The sequence below is a fragment of the Agelaius tricolor genome, unplaced genomic scaffold (genome assembly GCF_023055355.1).
Source record: "Agelaius tricolor isolate 1412-34295 unplaced genomic scaffold, bAgeTri1.0.p SCAF_34, whole genome shotgun sequence".
Classification (NCBI taxonomy): Eukaryota; Metazoa; Chordata; class Aves; order Passeriformes; family Icteridae; genus Agelaius; species Agelaius tricolor.
Window position 1 is genome coordinate 4628597 of NW_027269294.1, and position 17289 is coordinate 4645885.

General features: G+C 40.5%; 1 protein-coding gene across 1 annotated transcript in view; it reads left to right on the plus strand.

The window, feature by feature from the left end:
* AFG2A (AFG2 AAA ATPase homolog A) overlaps positions 1 to 17289 on the plus strand; it is a 161508-nt gene that overhangs the window by 35300 nt on the left and 108919 nt on the right. The window contains 3 exon segments of the mRNA XM_071452447.1: positions 942 to 995; positions 1362 to 1441; positions 13060 to 13186. Of these exon segments, the coding sequence (XP_071308548.1) occupies positions 942 to 995; positions 1362 to 1441; positions 13060 to 13186 (261 nt within the window).

Consider the following 17289-nt stretch of genomic DNA (forward strand, 5'->3'; position numbering starts at 1 on the left):
GTGAGGGATGTTGTTTCTTCTGGGGGAATTACAAGGACACCTGTTGTTGCCTGGAAAATAGATTGGAGCCACTGGCTCTTTTCGTTCAGGGCAGCAGATAATGATCCTTGTTTGTGGCTGCAGGTCAATGCTGATGCAAACCAGACTGAAGTCAATGAGTCATTACCAATCCCAGGAGAAGCTGAGGCCCGTTAGGAAGCATTATTTAAGCAGCCTATCCTACAGGATACAACAGAACAGAAAATACTCTGAGAATCTGCCATTGTTTTACTTTTTAGAATTGTAAGTACTTGTTCAAGACTGGAATGCTGACCCTGTGGTCTCCAGTCTGTTCCTGCTGGACAGGGCTGTGAGGATAAACAGGCACCAGAGCAGCTGGCACTCATAATCCTGCTTGGCAGCCTCAGCAGAGCAGCAGGAATGTGCATGAGCTCAGACACTGAACAGCTCCCTTGCTAGGGATGGGTTTCAGGTGTGCTGCTGTGGAGCTTCTTGCTTCACCTGCAGAGTGTCAGGCTCAAACAAGTGCTGTTAAACGTTGGTTTAAGTCACTGCTGTGATGCTTGGTTGGGCAGGATGCAGGTTGAGAGTGCAAGTAAATGCTTTGCTGTGATTTGTCCTTCTGGCTCCTTTGCAGCCCCTTGGTGTGCTGTCGTTGAGCACTTTTAAGACCCTCACAGTATTTGTTTTTGTGGTTAATTCCATTTCTCATTAAGGTACTGGCAAAGTATCAGGATGAGAGGACTAACCAACATGCACAGGTACTAAAATAAATGGAGAAACCCTCTAACTCTACCAAGCCATGTAAAAATGCACCCATAGGACTTTAAAATGACAAAATCTCAGAATTTTTTATTACAGAGCGTGACCAGTGTAGCACTGGCAGACTGTAGTCATTTTGTATACAAATGTATCATGCTTTTGAATTTTGTATTTTTCAGGGGCCTGAGTTGATGAACAAATACGTTGGTGAGTCTGAACGAGCAGTGAGAGAGGTGAGAAAGGGCAGGCTGTGGATAACATTAGATACAAAGCTTCCTCGGCTTTCAAATTCTTCTCTGCTTATGAGGTTACCATTAAACTTTCTGAAAAACTCCTTCTGGTGTAAGCTTAAAAAAAAAAAGAAGAAAATGAAGCAGCAGGGATATTTAGCTTTTTCCTGCATTGATACATGTTGAATTTGGGATCCTGTTGCAGCTTTTACTACTCTTTAAAAAAAAATCTGTTTTAAAATAGAAACAACCCAGGACAAGACAGGCTGATGTCTGTTATGTAAACTCTTGAGGTGTGCAGGGGGTGATAGTGTACTATAAATGCTTCCTTCCCTTAAAACTCAGTATTTCATTGTTGTTTTTTTGTAGATCTTCAGGAAAGCCAGAGCAGTGTCTCCTTCAATTCTCTTCTTTGATGAAATAGATGCCTTGGCAGTTGAAAGGGGAAAGTAAGTAATCCTGTTACAAAAACAACAGACATTATTTCCTGATAAATGATTCTTACACTGTACAGTCACAGATTTATTTACCTTTCTTGGATTATATTATTAATATCTTCATTCTTTGTGCAGAAGGGTAATGTGTGACTTTTACTCAAGCCTATTTAACTTGGCATAAACAGGTAAGCTGATGGAGTTCCTCCTTTCTCATCTCATTAGCAGGAATGAATCTACTGGTTCTCATGCTCTTTGGCTCTTTTCTGTGGTTTTGCCTTTTATTTCCAGGAACTTTTTTTTTTTCCCAGGGTTGTTGCCCTGGCCTAATTTCGTGTCTCCATCAAGCAAACAGTAGGATCGTAAGCTACATAACACAAATTTCCAAGGAGAATACTCATAAAACTAAATTTACACCTATGTTTAAATGTTTTGCCAGACTGGGAAAAACTTCATTAAAAGATTTGGGAACACTTGTGTCCTTTCATGTGTGACATTAAGAAGGGATTATTGTGCAAACAGCTAATAGTATTTTTGTTAATATCCTGCTTTGTGATCGTTCCAAGAGATGTTTACCTCATGTCTGAAGTAGAATTATTGTAGTTTTTACTTGCCACTACAACATTTAAGATTTGACAGGCTCTTTAGGTGGACTTTCTTGGGGGATATCTCATTATAAATGTAACTGCTACTTGCTGTTGCAATAAATACTTTTATCCTGTTTTATTATGCATGAAAAGCTGCCAAATAGGTGCATTATAAAGTATTTGTCCTGTTTGAAGGCACAACAAAACTGCAATGTTTTTCTGAGAGAAAAGCTCCCTTAACATCCCTACAGGTTCTTTTGTATTGCAAGAAGGAAAACAGGAAAGGATAACAGGTGGCATTTTGATGTTTTGGTGACACAAATAAATTATTTGTGTCACAGGAGGTGGCATCACATGTAGCATAGAGCTGCCCTGTGAAGCTGCTAAGAAATAAACATTCTTACTGTTGAAAATGCAAAATCTGATTGAAGATGTTTTCCTCCGAGTCCTTCTCATGTGCAAGGTGTGCAGCTGTGAAATTTGTGATCTTCCTAGAAGTGCTATGCACTGAAGCAACAGAGAAATTGCAAAATTGTTTGCTTGAATCAAGCCAGTGGAGGGGAAAAAAATAACATTCCCTGCTGCAATTGTTAATGTGTTTAGCTTCCAGAACCAACACTTCATCAAGATCAAACCTCCAAACCTCTTGGAAGGTTAAGCCATAATACATTTTAAACAGTTTTTTCACACAGTGCCCTGGAGGTGGCGAGTTTGTTTGTTTGTTTGTTTGTTTGTTTGCTTTTTTAGGGATAAACAACCTGATTTTACCTTACCTGGGACTGTCTGTGGGGGGTAGTAGGCCTGGCACAGCTTGCTGAAGAATGTGGTGTGACCTGCTGCAGTGGTGTTGTTCTGGAGACATCTGGTTTTGGAGCTTTAAAAAGAACAGGGCGGGACACACAAATATTTCTTTGTCAAATCTGAACCAGATGGGAGGTAAAATATGTAGCAGAGTTCTCATAAAATTCATCTGAAATTAAATGGTGTAGGAAACCAGACAAGGCACTTATTAGAAATGGCCCTTTTTTACAGGCTGACTTTGCACAGTAGGAATTTGCAAATGCACTGGAGATGCTAACGATTTGTGGCCTCTGGAGATCCATTTCCTGTACTATTACTGACTGTGCTGAAGTTTTCAAGGAAACACCTGTTTATATTGTCTCCCCATTCCCTCTGTTGGCTGAATTAGTTTTCTTTGCCTTGGCAGTGAGGAACACTCTGCCATACAGCTTTGTGAGAGTTTAAATCCTTGATAGGATGCTGTGGGCTTTGTGCAGAATGTGCTACATTCCATATCTCCTGGGTAGGCAGCCTCTCCTGATCCCACCAGGGTATGTCCAGAAGTCCAGAGAATCTGAAACTGTTAAGCTGTGGGAGTAATTTTATGTATAATTCTGATCAGAAATGTAGATGTGAAATAACATTAGGTAAATAACTTAATGCTTCTGATCTTCAAAGCACCCTGCCAAGTATTCATTAACCCATTATTTAGATTTGACTACAACTTGTGGTTGTTTTGCTCCCAGCCTTCTGCAGAGATCACTAAACAATCCCTTCTCAGCAGCAGGGGCATTTGAACGAATAGATTTTGTAATTAAATGAGTGTAGAGGCAGACAAAGAAAGCTAAGAAATTTTCTTGTTTGGGCAAAGGAGTTATTCATGATAACTCCTTTGCATCAGGTAGTGGGTTCTGTCACTGCACAAGCCATTATGCAAACACTGTGGCTGCACTCAGTTATGGCACAGTGTTTTATTTATGACACATTCCCAAGCCATAATTCATTCCATAATTGTAATACATTTAACGTGCTACCTATGCAACTGTCTCGTGTAGCAGTGTTGTTATACAAAATCTATTTGTGTGTGTTTATTAGTTAGAGCTAAAAATACTTTGAAGTCAGCAAAAATTATAGTAATTGCCATTGTTCATTGTCAAAATGTTTTGTTTGGGAAAGATTATTTCTTATCCAGCCTGCTTAGAAGTTCCATATGGTTTATTGATGTGAACAAAGCTCCTGGATTTTTTCATTGTCTGCCCACACCCTCCCTGGTTTGCTTGTAGTGGACGCACTAATACATATTGATCAAGGAATTAAGAATGTGGGCAACTGGATACATACCAGTTTTAAGGACAGTGTATGAAAATATAGTCCTGTAGCCCTGAAGAAAAATTGTTCAATATAAGGAGCAACTGCTTGAGGTAAAAATCTGATTATCCTTGATGCAAGAAGAGAGAGTGATTCTGAATGGTCTTGAGTTTCCAGTGTGGTAGTGAAGATGTAAAGATACTTTGAGCTGTGTTCACTTCTGCATTTTGTTCTGTTACTCTGAGCTTCTAATGCTCGTGGAGGATTTTTCCATCTCTTGCTGATTTATGTTGAGATGTTAGAGTAAGTTTAGAGAGAACTGAAAATGAAAAATTAGTGGCTCAGTGGCCTGACTGTAGAGAAAAAGGGAGGCATTCACCATGACTGTTTCTAAAGAAAAAGTTATAAACCTGCAGCAGAAAAGATGGTAGAAAGTTAGAGGTTTAAGGTTTGAAGAGGAGAAATGATAGAGAAAGAAAAAACTTCTTCAGTCGTACACCAGGAGATGTGAACCATGAGATGCATGGTGATGAGCCTTTTCCTCTGCTTTGTGGTTCTAATTAGCAGCTGCTTGCACAAGCAGGTGATGACTTTTTCTTTTCTTTCCCCATACTTTTGAAAGATGCTGTTATGACTTTTTCTAGGACAGATTGCACTGAAGCAGGACTGGTCCAGATACACAGAGTTTGCCTTGAAGTAATCCCGTGCCTGCACAAAACTTGGGACACTTTACAAATTATACAGCTGCTGAGAGTTATGGGTATTTGTTACCCTCAGTATCCTGACCATGTAAAACCTAATTTTTCTGGCCATTAGGGGTTGCCAAGAGGGAAATGGCTTGGTAATTAGACTTGAAAGTGATGAATGAACTTGGGTCTGTGTAAATGCAGTGCAGACAGTCTGTTTGCTGAACTTCAGAAATCTCCGTGCTTTGGAAATGGGACATTGTTTATATAAGTAGGATTTTTAGGATTTTTCAGCAAGAGACATCCTTTTCTTGTTTTTCAGAAGCAAAGCATTTCCCCTTTAACTGCAAGTCTCTACAATGTAGGATGGGAAATGCTGCAGACTGCTGTGAAAGGCACTGATAAATGCTATTTTCCAAGGGGAAGGAAAAAAAAGGCAGACAAGGGACAAAATCAGTACTTTGCATTTGATGTGTGGAGGCCAAAAGTTGGTAGATGAATATTGCTAACCTTTTTAGAGGATAGAAGTGACAAAGTGAAGGGACTTTGGTACCAATCCCCTGAAACCACAGTATGATGATGCTTTTTTTGGGAAAATATGTTATCCTGTATGGTGAGGGAAGGATAGATAGATAGATTCCTAAGCCACAATTTAAAATAGTCAGAACCACTGAAAGACACACTGTTTTCACTTCAGGTATTAAAATCTTTGCAGTCTCAAGTTCTGAGGCTCTTGGGCTTTTAGAAGAACCTGTGAGGAACAGCAGCTTCTCTTCTGTAATGTACCACCTCTGCCTTTAAACAGGGATAGTGATAAATCTTCTCTTTTTAAACCAAGATATCTTTCTGGGATATTTTAGCTCATATTTATTTATCCTCTGCCCTTGAACTTGTCATTGTATTTTAGTGCCTGTGCAGATTCCCTGATGCAATGGGCAGGGTATGTCACTGAAGGAGCTCAGTGTGTTGCATCCAGTAATGAAACCACAGGCTGAATTCTGTGGGGATGCAGCAAAAGGGAGAAGTTTTTGGCAGAAATCCACCTTGTACAGGCTAAATAGCAGTACTGAAGCTGGAGGAAGTATTGTCCTCCTGATATTTCTCATGCAAAGCCAGAAGAACATGAGCAAAGCATACCTGGAAGATACGGAGTTTGCCCCCGCCATGGTTGTTATGAGGGACCCAGTTCTTGTTCAGCTCAGACAAAGAACTTTGTGTTTCTGGCCTCTGTTGGCACTGGTGTCCCAGAACTGGGGGACATCAGCTGATTCCCTGCAACATCTGAGCCATGTTTGCACATGATGGAGAATTGAAGCATTCAAAATTTTCGTGACTGCTGTATGAATTCTTTAAAGTTTTGCAATTTGGTCTCCAAACAAATATTGTCTGGGGAAAAAAGCTGCATGCCTAGTGCCAGCTTTTTTCTTTAGGCCTAGCAAGCACTAGTGAAAGAAGAAAGTTTCGAAACAATTTTATTTTACAGTAAAGCTTGTAATTGGTTTTGGAAGAGCAGTTCTAACAAATTACTCATAGCTCATGTGTGCATACAGCAAATGTCTGCAGTCCCTTTAATTTTAAAGTAATCTTGTTAGTGCTTTTGGCTATCAAGAATCGTTTATCATAATGTGATTTTGAATCTGTGTTTCTTCCTTTTTGTTTACAGACCCCAATAATTTGTAACTTCCCAACCTACGTTATAACTTGGGTATTTGAAGTCAATAGAGACTTTCATTAACATCAGTGAAAGCAGGACTGGATCCATATCCCCTTTTCTTGAAGTCATCATTTTAATGATAGGCAGGAGGAACATAATTGTAACTAAAATTTATGAACAGTGAACCTATTATACATAAATATTGTTGTAATGAAATTAAATCCAGTCTAGTTAGTTACTTCTAGGTCTCAAATACTTACAGCCTAAACTGTGCTTGCTTGCCTGGCAGACGTGATTGATTACAGATTTAAACTTGATTAACTTCCAGGAATGCACAGAGGGGAAATGCTGAGAAAAACAGAATGAAAGGAAGTGGGAAATATACTGTGCATCAGGTGTGTGCTTGGTTTGGGGTTGTTTTTTTATTTTGTTTCATTGCTTTTTTTTTAAGGCAACATCAATGTTAGCAGAATAGGAGAACTCATGATGTTAGCATCCTTCCTGTCAGGCAGGCAGTGCCTGGGCAAGCTGCAGGTGTGGTCTAATGCCAGTCTTCCATGGATGTGCATCTGGAATTACCTCCAAGCAGATGGAAATGGTGATGGATCACCACCTAGGCACTCAGGCATTTGGAGATGTGCTTGGGGAAAGCCCTCTGGAAGAAAGCCTGTTGATTCCAGACCTGTCTCAAGCTGGCTGCTTTCCTCCTTTTCTCTCTTTTTGCTGTGTTTCATTTTTCTGGGCCTACTTCATTAACTTTTGGAAGCTGCAATAATGAGACTTTTAGGTGAGTGGAAGAGGCTGCTTACACAACCGTGAAGGACAATTAGGCTGTGTCTGCAGCTGCCTGCAGGCCATTTGTTTCATAGTCACCTGCTGACAGCTGAGCACTGTTTCCTGTTTTCACAAAGCTCATCATCTTTTTAGGAAAGCTTACTTGCAAGCTGGAGACCACTCAAGGAGTACTTGGAATTCTTTTTTTTTTCTGTGCTCTTCTAATGCCTTGCAAACCAAATTACATGAACTGCATTTAATTGGTGAATCGACAGTTGGCAAAACATCATTTTGGTACGGAGGTGACAATGAAGAGAAATATTCTACCCAGACTGAATTTCCCAGACTTTGCTTAGGTTTCTTCTGGGTATTTTTCTTCTGTGGTACTTGAATTTTGTGCTTGAGAAGACAGGGAAGATAGGAAACAATATGGTGGGTAGTAGTTGATACAGTTGGTGCGTACAGGATCCAACAGCATCTAATTGTAAGGTGCTGATGGAGGGAAGGGTTTAGGATCATCTTCTTGCAGGGTTTTCCTGATCTCCTGATCACACAGGGAGGAAAGTTCCCTCCCATAGGGAATTTTTCTTGTCTGAGGACTGAAGGGGCTTGTGTACTCATGTGTTTTGGGGTTTGTTGTTTTTTTTTCCAATGAATACTGAAGCCTTAAGTGACAATATTTAAGATTTCCATGCTGCATATTCTTCTTAGGCTTTTTAACAACATCCAAGCCTGTAGTATCTGTAGTGGTCTTAATAATGATTCTTGAAGTTGTACCATTCACAAAAATAAGTTTGGCCCAGTGTTTTAATATTGAACAAGCCTGCTTTTCCTGACTGGCATGCCAGTGTCCATTCTGCTGGACAAAATGCCCCAATGATGGAATTTTTGCACAAAATCTAATATCAGGGACCATCCTGCAGTTATTGTCTTTCTGGTAATGCTATTGGAGTAGAGAATTTTTTTATTTTTCAAGTGCTGAGGAAAACCTTAACCTGCCAGAGGCGTGTTTCAGCCAGGTTGGTGAGGGAGAACGGTAGAAGCGTGTGACAGTTAATTAGGATGGCGGCAGCCGGATGGAAAAGCCGGGCTTGGCAGGTGCTCCTTGCTGACAGGTTCCCCCTGAGCAGCCCCCACACAAATGTCAGACTCAATAAAAATCCTTCGGGCTGTGCGAGTGGGAGTCTTCTGGCAGGGTGCTTCTGTATTTCAGGAACCTTTTCCGTATTTCAGGAACCTTTTACCTCTGTAGTTCACAGAGAGGTGGAGAGTCCTGCCAGCAGGGTCTATTTCAACCTGTTCACATTTTTTTGATCCCGAGCGTTTTGTCATGTCAATGAGTTTTACATTTGTTTTGATAGGAAATTATTTCCAGAGGTTTCAGTGAAAGGGTTATTTGAGATGATACCGCGTCCACAAGTATTTTTAAAACCTATAAATTTTGATTGTGATTGCGATTCTTTTGTTTGAGGGGGAAAAATAATAAAGCCAGGTTTTATCCATGTGTAAATCTTGCCTGATGGGATGCTTTGGAGGGGAAGGTGGGCTGGACTCCCTTGTCACAAAACCTGCATTGTAGATTTCAGCTTTGTGGGGATTAATCCATCTGCAGTAATTTATCCTGGATACTTCTCCTGAGGTCAGTCTCTGACCTCACAGCTCTGCCTGAGGTAGGGTCAGCTGTGCAGGAGAGGGGTCCTCCCAGACTTCCTCCTGCTTTTGCACCTTCACAGTTGCTGTGATATTAACAGCTCTCAAAATGTTACTGTGTCAAGATTTCCTGCATTTCCACACCTACAGTTTAGCAGAGTAATTAAATTAAGGTCCTGATTCTAAAGCCAAGGTGTTTTGACAGGCTTCAGTGCCGTTGAAGTCAATGGTGGGATGGAGAGTCACTTGTTCTCCTTTATGAGATTTAAGTGGTGGTGGAGACTTAAATACATTTTTCAGTGAAAATGACATCTGGTGTTGGGAAGGCAGTGAAATGAGTATTTTTTCAGAAGTGCTCTAGATGGTCAGATGATGCAAATGTATGTTTGCTTTAGTTCACAGTGGTGATGCTTACCAAATTTCATCTTGGGGTGAAACCGCAGTGACTGCATTCTCAGACTGCTTTTAGTTTTCAAATATTAAAAAATCTGTTAGAAAAAGGGTGGGGAGGGGGAAAGGAAATTAAATAAGTAAAATGTACAAAACAAGAAGTTGCTGTCAAAAAAATGCCTAGAGCAGGAAGGGTAACATTTAAATGTGATTTCATACATCTGGTTATGTCTGGAAACAAAATCTTCTTGGCTTGAAGATCTGTATAAGCTAGTGAACTGTATGTACTCCTTGGTGCAGTGATAGGATCGGGCTGTGGTTGCTTTTATATCCCCTGGAAGAAGTATGAAAGTAGTTTAAGGTGTCCAGGGGGAAATTTCAGTGCCCACTGATACATGAATCCAGCTGGCTTGAATGGTCATTGGATATAGCCAGAGGAGATAGAAATAAAAGCCGTGGAGGGCCCTCTCCTGCTATATTGATTTTGGAGCTGGTGCTCCTGATCCATCAGGACAAAGGCAGAATTAATTCAGATTAATTGTGAGTCTTTGGTAAACTGTAGAATACATGGTTTATTCTGCCAAAATATGTATTTGGAATGCCTTTAGCCAAAGTAAAATACCAAGAACAGGTTTGTCTTTCATATTCAGTGTGGATAGTCTTACCTGACAGACTTAGGAATCTTCTCTGGTGGTCAAGCTGAGTGCCTGTGCAGGAGTGCACACGTTCTGTGTCTGAGACTGGTGGGACACTTGCAGGATTAGCTGGAAGACCACATAGAGGAGGATTTCTGTCTCTAACTGCTGTAATGACCTTCTCTACCTTTAAAAACTTCATCGAGGACTGGAAATAAAGTGTGGTTGGCAAAAAATTAAAACAACACACAGCCTAATGTATTTCATTACAGCAGCACCAACAACTCTCAGGCAGGCTCCTCTTTGCTCACACATTTTTTATTTCAGAGGTATTTCTGGTTGGGGCACAGCTCCTGGTGCACACAGCCGTGCACACACATGGCCCTGCATGGATTATGTGAGGGGCTTAGCTCTGGCTGCCTGGATTTGCAGGCAGCGTGTTGACAGGAAATGAGTTTGTACCAGGACGTGCCTTTGGAGGACCATTTCCAGGCAGTTGTGAGGATGACATCAACATGTGGAGGTCAGCTGGAGGCAGGGGAGGGGGGCCATGGCAGCCCCTTGGCTGCAGGTTGGTTTTGGCAGTGCCTCCGTGGGACTGGAGGGTTAATCATGGTTTGTTGGCAGCCTTAATGAATGTTGCCCGTGTTCATTTGGAAGCCTGCTGGGAAAGCATGGCAGAATGGAAAATCGCATCCTTGCCTGTCACCCCTGGACAGCCCCGGAGCTCTCGGAGCTCACCGTGGCTCTGAGGCAGCTGCCAGCAGCTGGGGAAGAGATCTCTCCCTGTGCCTGCCTGGGATTTTTATAGGGTGTCCTGTTCAGCCAAATGCTAATTTATGGTAGGCCGTGCTGAAATGGTGGGATAGCTTAATCAACTATGTAAATAAAAGGACTGACATCAGAAATCCGTGGTGTCATAGGAACCGGGCACTTCTTCACTTCATTATTGGTATTTTTCGCATGCATGGACTTTAAAATTGTTTAATTCACTTTTAAGTGGTAATAATAAACCCCTAATAATGTCCTAGAAGCCCTGCTATTGTTTGAGCTGTGTTATACCATGAGTGATTGCCTAACTGCAGTTTTTCTGATGATGCCCTAATTGCATGGAAGTCTTTGCGAAGTGCATTTCCCTGTGGGGATTTTCCTTAGAATAAACACTTCTTTAATGTGTTGTGGGTTTTATTATTTTTTTTTTTAAGTCAGAAGCTTGTAAGGGAAATGTTTATATTGGGGGAAGATGTAATATCCGTTCTAGCCACCTCTCTCTAAAACTAAATTTTTTTTTCTTTTTTTTTTTTTAAGGAAACAAAGTTTAGCATCTCCTCCAAAGTCTTCTAGCTTCAGATCATCTCAAATAACATTAACATTTTTGTCCCAGTTTTACAATTATTTTTACTTTTGCTCAGCATTTTCTTTTGCTCAGTCTGTTGGGTATAAAGTGGAGTAAAATTGAAACTCATGCAAGATGGGAGGCCTGGATCCCTACTGAGACTAGCTAATGTTACAAAGTTGATTTTAATTTCCTTTAAGCTGTGTGTCTTTCCAAAAGCATTTGCTATCCATGTCCAACACCTGAAGTGTTTTATCACACTCAGCCCCTCTATAAGTCAGTGGGACTCTGACCCATGGGTACATTAGAAATACTCAAATATGGCTGGGGAATTTCCAGTGTGGCTGCAGAAACTCCAGAATCTGACAACCAGGTAACCCAAGTCCCTTCTCTAATATCTCTTAGCAACCTAAATATTTTACTCTCTTAGCCAACATTTATTATAGCTCCTTTAAGATGTTTTCCAGACTGGGTGTGATAAGTTCACTGTTGTGCTCTGGAAAATTGCAGAACTGGTTGTAGGATAGGAAAGTTAGGGGATTTATTTGGAGCTGTACAACAGTGATGGAGCCATTACTGTTGCTTTGGCTCTGGGACGTCACTGTGGTGGCAGTGCTGCAGCAATATATGTGTAAAATAACTGTAAAACTGTATTTGTGCACTCTCTGTCTGGAAATAATTGGAGCACTTATATTTTAGTATATTTAATATTTTTATTTTTTGGAAAATTAAAACAGGATGATCATATGGCACTCCTGTGTGTGTAGGTGCCTGTTTATCTGTATAAGCCTTAAATAGAACTTTTGGAAAAGGACTTTCAAAAATTTGAGATGAAAAAATTATCTTGATCCTGGTCTTGTTTTAAGTATCAGACTTCTTTTTGCTTCTTAGTTTATAGGGATCCAGAAGAACTGGAGAGATTAATTTTTTTAAAATTGTATTGAAAAGAGCCTATTTAAAGGTAGAGAAGTAAAACCTTCACCTGTGCAGCAGAAGAGGGAATAGCCCTGGAAGAGCAGTCCCATTGGTGAAGGATGATGGAGGTGTGTGCCTGCCGTCCACAGGGGAAGGCTGTGTGGAAAACAGTGAGGTTTTGGTGTGTGCCAAGAGAAGGATTCCCAGTTTCTGGCAAAGGAGGATAAAACTCACATTTTTGGTACAATCTCCTGCTGCTGTCCCTAGCCTGCTTCAGTTTCCCTGCCCCTTCTCAGCAGAGGGAATACTTTATGCTTGTCTGCTTAGGTTTTTCATATATTGGTGATTTTATAATTGGAGTTTTCAGTTTTTTTAGTGTTGGGTTTTTTCCCTGGTATCTGGAAAACAAACTGAGTTAAAGGACTGACAATGCAATTATGAGGCAGTTGGTCAACACTCAATTTATTCTCACATGATGGAGAGAATAGAAAAATGTAGAGCAACTCTGCAAAACACATAACTGCCTCATTTTTTGTGCTGCATAGGGTGGTGTAAGCTCTCACTTGGATGGTGCTAAAAAAATGGGTTTGTCTGACTAGTAAAGAAGCGGCTTGAATTCAATTTTCTTAAAAATGTTTATTCCAGATACCCACATTGTGCTAAGTTCTTTACAACCTCCATAGCAGGGCAATAAGTAAAAAAAAACCACCCCAAATCTCACCCCAATTCAGCAAATTGCTTTGCTGAATACCAAGATAACCTATGGAACTCAAATTCTCTGATTTGGTTTTACTCACTTCTTATCACTGTTTCCATTTCAGAGGGTGAAGGCGAAAATAAATACTCTATCTTTTCCTTTCTCCTATTTCTAGGAAGGCAAGGATAATGCTTTGACATTTTATTTTTTCTGTAAATCAGCTCTTCAGGTGCTGGGAATGTAGCAGACCGTGTCTTGGCTCAGTTGCTGACGGAAATGGATGGGATAGAACAGCTGAAGGACGTGACAATCCTGGCAGCTACAAACAGACCAGACATGATAGACAAGGTACAAATAGATGCACTGTTTATATCCTGTTCCTCCTGAAAATACCAGGTTTTGGTATAGTTCCATCCTCTTCCTCTCCAAACTGCTGTCTGATCTACTTAATGATGAAGGGTAGAAGTTTGGAAATGAAGACAAGGCAGAGCAATGGTTCATGTTTCTCACTTTTTTTCCCCTCTCTACAGAATTTTTAACAGAAAAAAAGTTTTATGGTAGCCTTAAATATCTATTTCCTAGAAGAAGCTTTCCTTAAGCCAAGCTCATTGAACTAGTGCAGCAACATTTCTGTCAAACTGCTGCTGTGGTTTTTGCTTCTGTTGTGTTTGTTTATGCAGGAGTTTGCTGGAGTTTGTTGGTTTCATTAGTTACTTCCTTTCAAGGATTAAGTGTCTCAGCAATTCAGTTACCAACTGTAAACAGGGAAATTTCTCCTCAAATCCCACGGCAGCTCTGCTGGTGTGACAAGAACATTTCAAGTTTGTAAAATCTGGAGGGTTGTAACACTTACTGCAGAAAGCATCCAAGCACAAACCCAACCCAGCAGCCCTCTAGAAAATTCACTTTAAAACAGTTTACCACTGTGGTGTCTTCTCACAGCTAAGTGCAGTAGATGGATCAGTCTGAAGTGATTTCCTTTAAGATATGATTTGTAGTATTGGTAAGATTCTTTATTCCACAGCTTTTTGCCTTCACAACATTATTGAATTTGATGACACATTAATGAATTAAGTTTATCTTTTTTAGAGTTTCTTATAAGATTCTTCAATCTCACATTCTAAGCTGTTTTTGGAATAGTCTTTTCTGTTTTCCTTGGAGCATTCAGACATAAAATACATGTGAAATGTATGTGTTTAAGATATGGTTTGTATGCACCTGAAGTCTTGAGAAACAACTTGCATTTTGGCTGCAGAACACAGCCTCTTCCCTTCTGAACTGAAGGAAGCAACACAGCTGATGAAGACCTGACAAATGCTTCCTCAGAGCTTACTTGTACATTTAGCTGTGAACCTGCCATGGCAAAGCAGAGCTAGCAAAGAGTTTTCAGTAAATGATAATAAAACTCATCAGTGAAAAGTGTGCTTGTGCAAGATTGAAACTTTCAAGATTTCACTTTTGTCAAATTGATTTGTGCAGGCACAGAGTTTATGGTAATTGGGGGTGGGGCTGCAGCTGAGCTTCATCCCTAATTGGCTACAGGTGTGAGCAGCAGGTGAGCAGCATTGAAGGTAAGGAGTGCCCAGGGGCACTGACCAAGCACCAAAGGGAGCAGAGGGCACACAGGTGCAGGGCATCAACAGGAGGGGATAAAAGGCTGGGCTGAAGAACGAGATGAGCAGATACTTGCAGCCTTCTGGAGTGGTGTGGTGTTACTCTATGTGGGCTGAAGCCTTCTGATACTCTATGGTGACACTCTGTGTATTGTGGCCATCTCAGCTCTGATGTGTGCTGTGACAGGTTTGGAGGTTTTTTTGGTGTTTTTTGGGGTAAGACTAAGCTGAATTTGAAAACATTCTGGTTGTTGAACAGCAGGGAAATTTCTTTTGGTGTCAGTTCAACATTCTACTGTGTTGTCTCCATCACCACGTGGAAGTTGAGTTCTGTGTCCTCCTCCCTTTCGCTGGATTTCTCCTGGGCACATGGTGAACACTGGTTTCACATATATTAGGTTTTATTTGAAATACTGGCAATATTGGAACAAAACTATCATGAGTTAAGGGTACCACCCTGCAACACAGAGGACCTTTGGATAGAACCTAAGTTACTGTGTATTGTACCTACATCAGTCCAGATGTAAATCCAGACCTCTTAGCCTGGGAATGAAACTTTTCATTTTCATATGATGCATAAAAATGTAATGTATTCTGTACATATGAATTTTATGGGAGTAGTGAACTTTTAAGAATGAACAACACAGTTCTGTTATGCAGACCAGACAGGCTATACCATCCCACTGTCTTCTCCTGGGTCCATGCAATATTTGCAGTGCATGAGTTGTACTTTTTCCCTTCCCTGGGAGAAAGAAGATGATACCAGAAAGCATTTGTGCTTCACTAATGGGAAATCTTTCAGTAGGGGTTTTAGTTTACTCTGTAATTGGTGATCCCTTTGAGAAGGTAAGAATTTGTTAAATTAATATTTTATATGGAAATAGTTATGTGTGTCAAAAAGTGAATGTCCTGTTTGTATAGGTAGGTATAGTGATTATATAGTAATTTTTGAGGGGTATGACTTTTACATATGGTATTAAAGTGCAATGCAGTTTCTGTTCTCTATTTCCAAGGGCTGGGAAAATGTCTGCAATGCTTTTTTGTGACTTTTCTTCAGTTTTCAAATCAAGAAATGCTTGAGGAATGTGTGTTTCTAAGGTTTCTATGCCTGCAAAATTGGTAACAATCCATCCAGCATTTTAATTTATGTGCCTCCTGCTTAACTGACAATGATGTGATGATTAATCTCTTGTAATTTGCAAACAGCACGTGGGGATATCAAATGTAAGGGTATTCCCCAGAGTCTAGTGCAGACTTCATTATCCCTGCAAACACTACAGTGCATTGCTTTTGGAGAGTGAATAGATTTCAGTCAGACTTTATACAAAGTTCTGTGTAATGGGAAACTTGTTTGGGCTTGTCATGGATGCCTATTAATAACTTATTTCTCCAAGGTGTCATGATTGTATTGAAATAATACTGCATCCTAAAGTTGTGTCTCGTGTTTGTGTCTCAGCTACTTTACGTCTCATTCATGTGATGCTGGGGAGAATTTGGAATAGTTTCTATTTTCTGTAAGAATACAAACCCAGCACGTACTGTTTTCAGCCATGTATGGTACAGAAAGTGATTTCTCTTGAAAGGCAAATATTCTGGAACAAGATGTTCTGAACATTCTTTGAAAGTGATACAGAAACAAAACACTCTGAGTCAGTAATAATAGGAAAATCTTTCCTTTTCTTCTTCATTCTATAAGCAGAATTGATGAGCAATAACTGGAAAAACTGCCTTTTGGTTTTGGTGACTTACCCACTCAGGAGTGATTTTTCATGCCTAAAATATGTAGCAGTAACTTTATGGAGCTGCTTATGATTCAAAGCCTGTTTGTATTTTCCTATGCATCAGTTGTCCTAATGAGAGATCACTCATCCCCACATAAAATTTTTTGAACCCTGTGTGTAAATTGCTCAGCTTGAAGTGAAATGTTCTGTCCAGATGTACATGTGGACAAGTTTTCAGGTGTGGTGTGACAGATTTCCATGGCAGAAAACCCGTACCAACTCATCAGGATTTGTGTGCCCTGTTTCTCCTTTTCTCAGTGGAACCTGTAGAACTTTTTTTTTTAGTGCTGGGCTTACTTCTGGGGTAAAAAGGGTGAATTAGTATCATTACCTACCCATGCAGATATCTTTTTTCCCCCCTTCTTAAACAGCATTTCAAACTCCATTAGCAAGGCTACATAGGGAAAAAAGGGAGACTGTCAGATCCCCAGGGACCTCGGTGGATCTTTTAGCACAGGAAGCAATATGCACGTTGGTTTTCCCTCCTGCTGGGTCACATTTGAATGTCAAACACTTTAGCTGTGATGTAAAACACGAGGTGAGGCACTGAGTGAAGGGATGGCCCGTGGTACAGGGTGACATCCTGGTGCTCCTGACAGCTTCACTTCTCCTTATCTTGGGGTGCAGAAAAGAGTATCCTCAAATATGCTATTTGCATAAGAATGACAGGATGTGATGGGACAAATGAAGATTAATGGGAGGCTGTGCTGTCAGCATTGCCCATTGTCTCCAGATTGATGATGGTCTGGATTTTGTCTGCATTCATGGGCTTCAGTGTAGTTGAAACTGGAAGCTGTCCTGGTACCAGAATACTGAAGAGCTGAAGCTTTGCAAACGCATTGTTAGCACAGGAGGGCAGTGCTTGGCTCCCCATTTCCAGCCATCCTGCTTCTTGCTATAAAAACATTTATTTTGAATATTGTGCCGGTGCAGGGGATTTTTCCTGCCTCCTTTTGCATATTTATTTTGCTTTTTAAAAACTTCCTGCTCCCTAGCCTTCCTCTTTACTTTTTTCCTCTTCCTTCACCTGCAAGTTTTGCTGCTCCTTATATAAGCT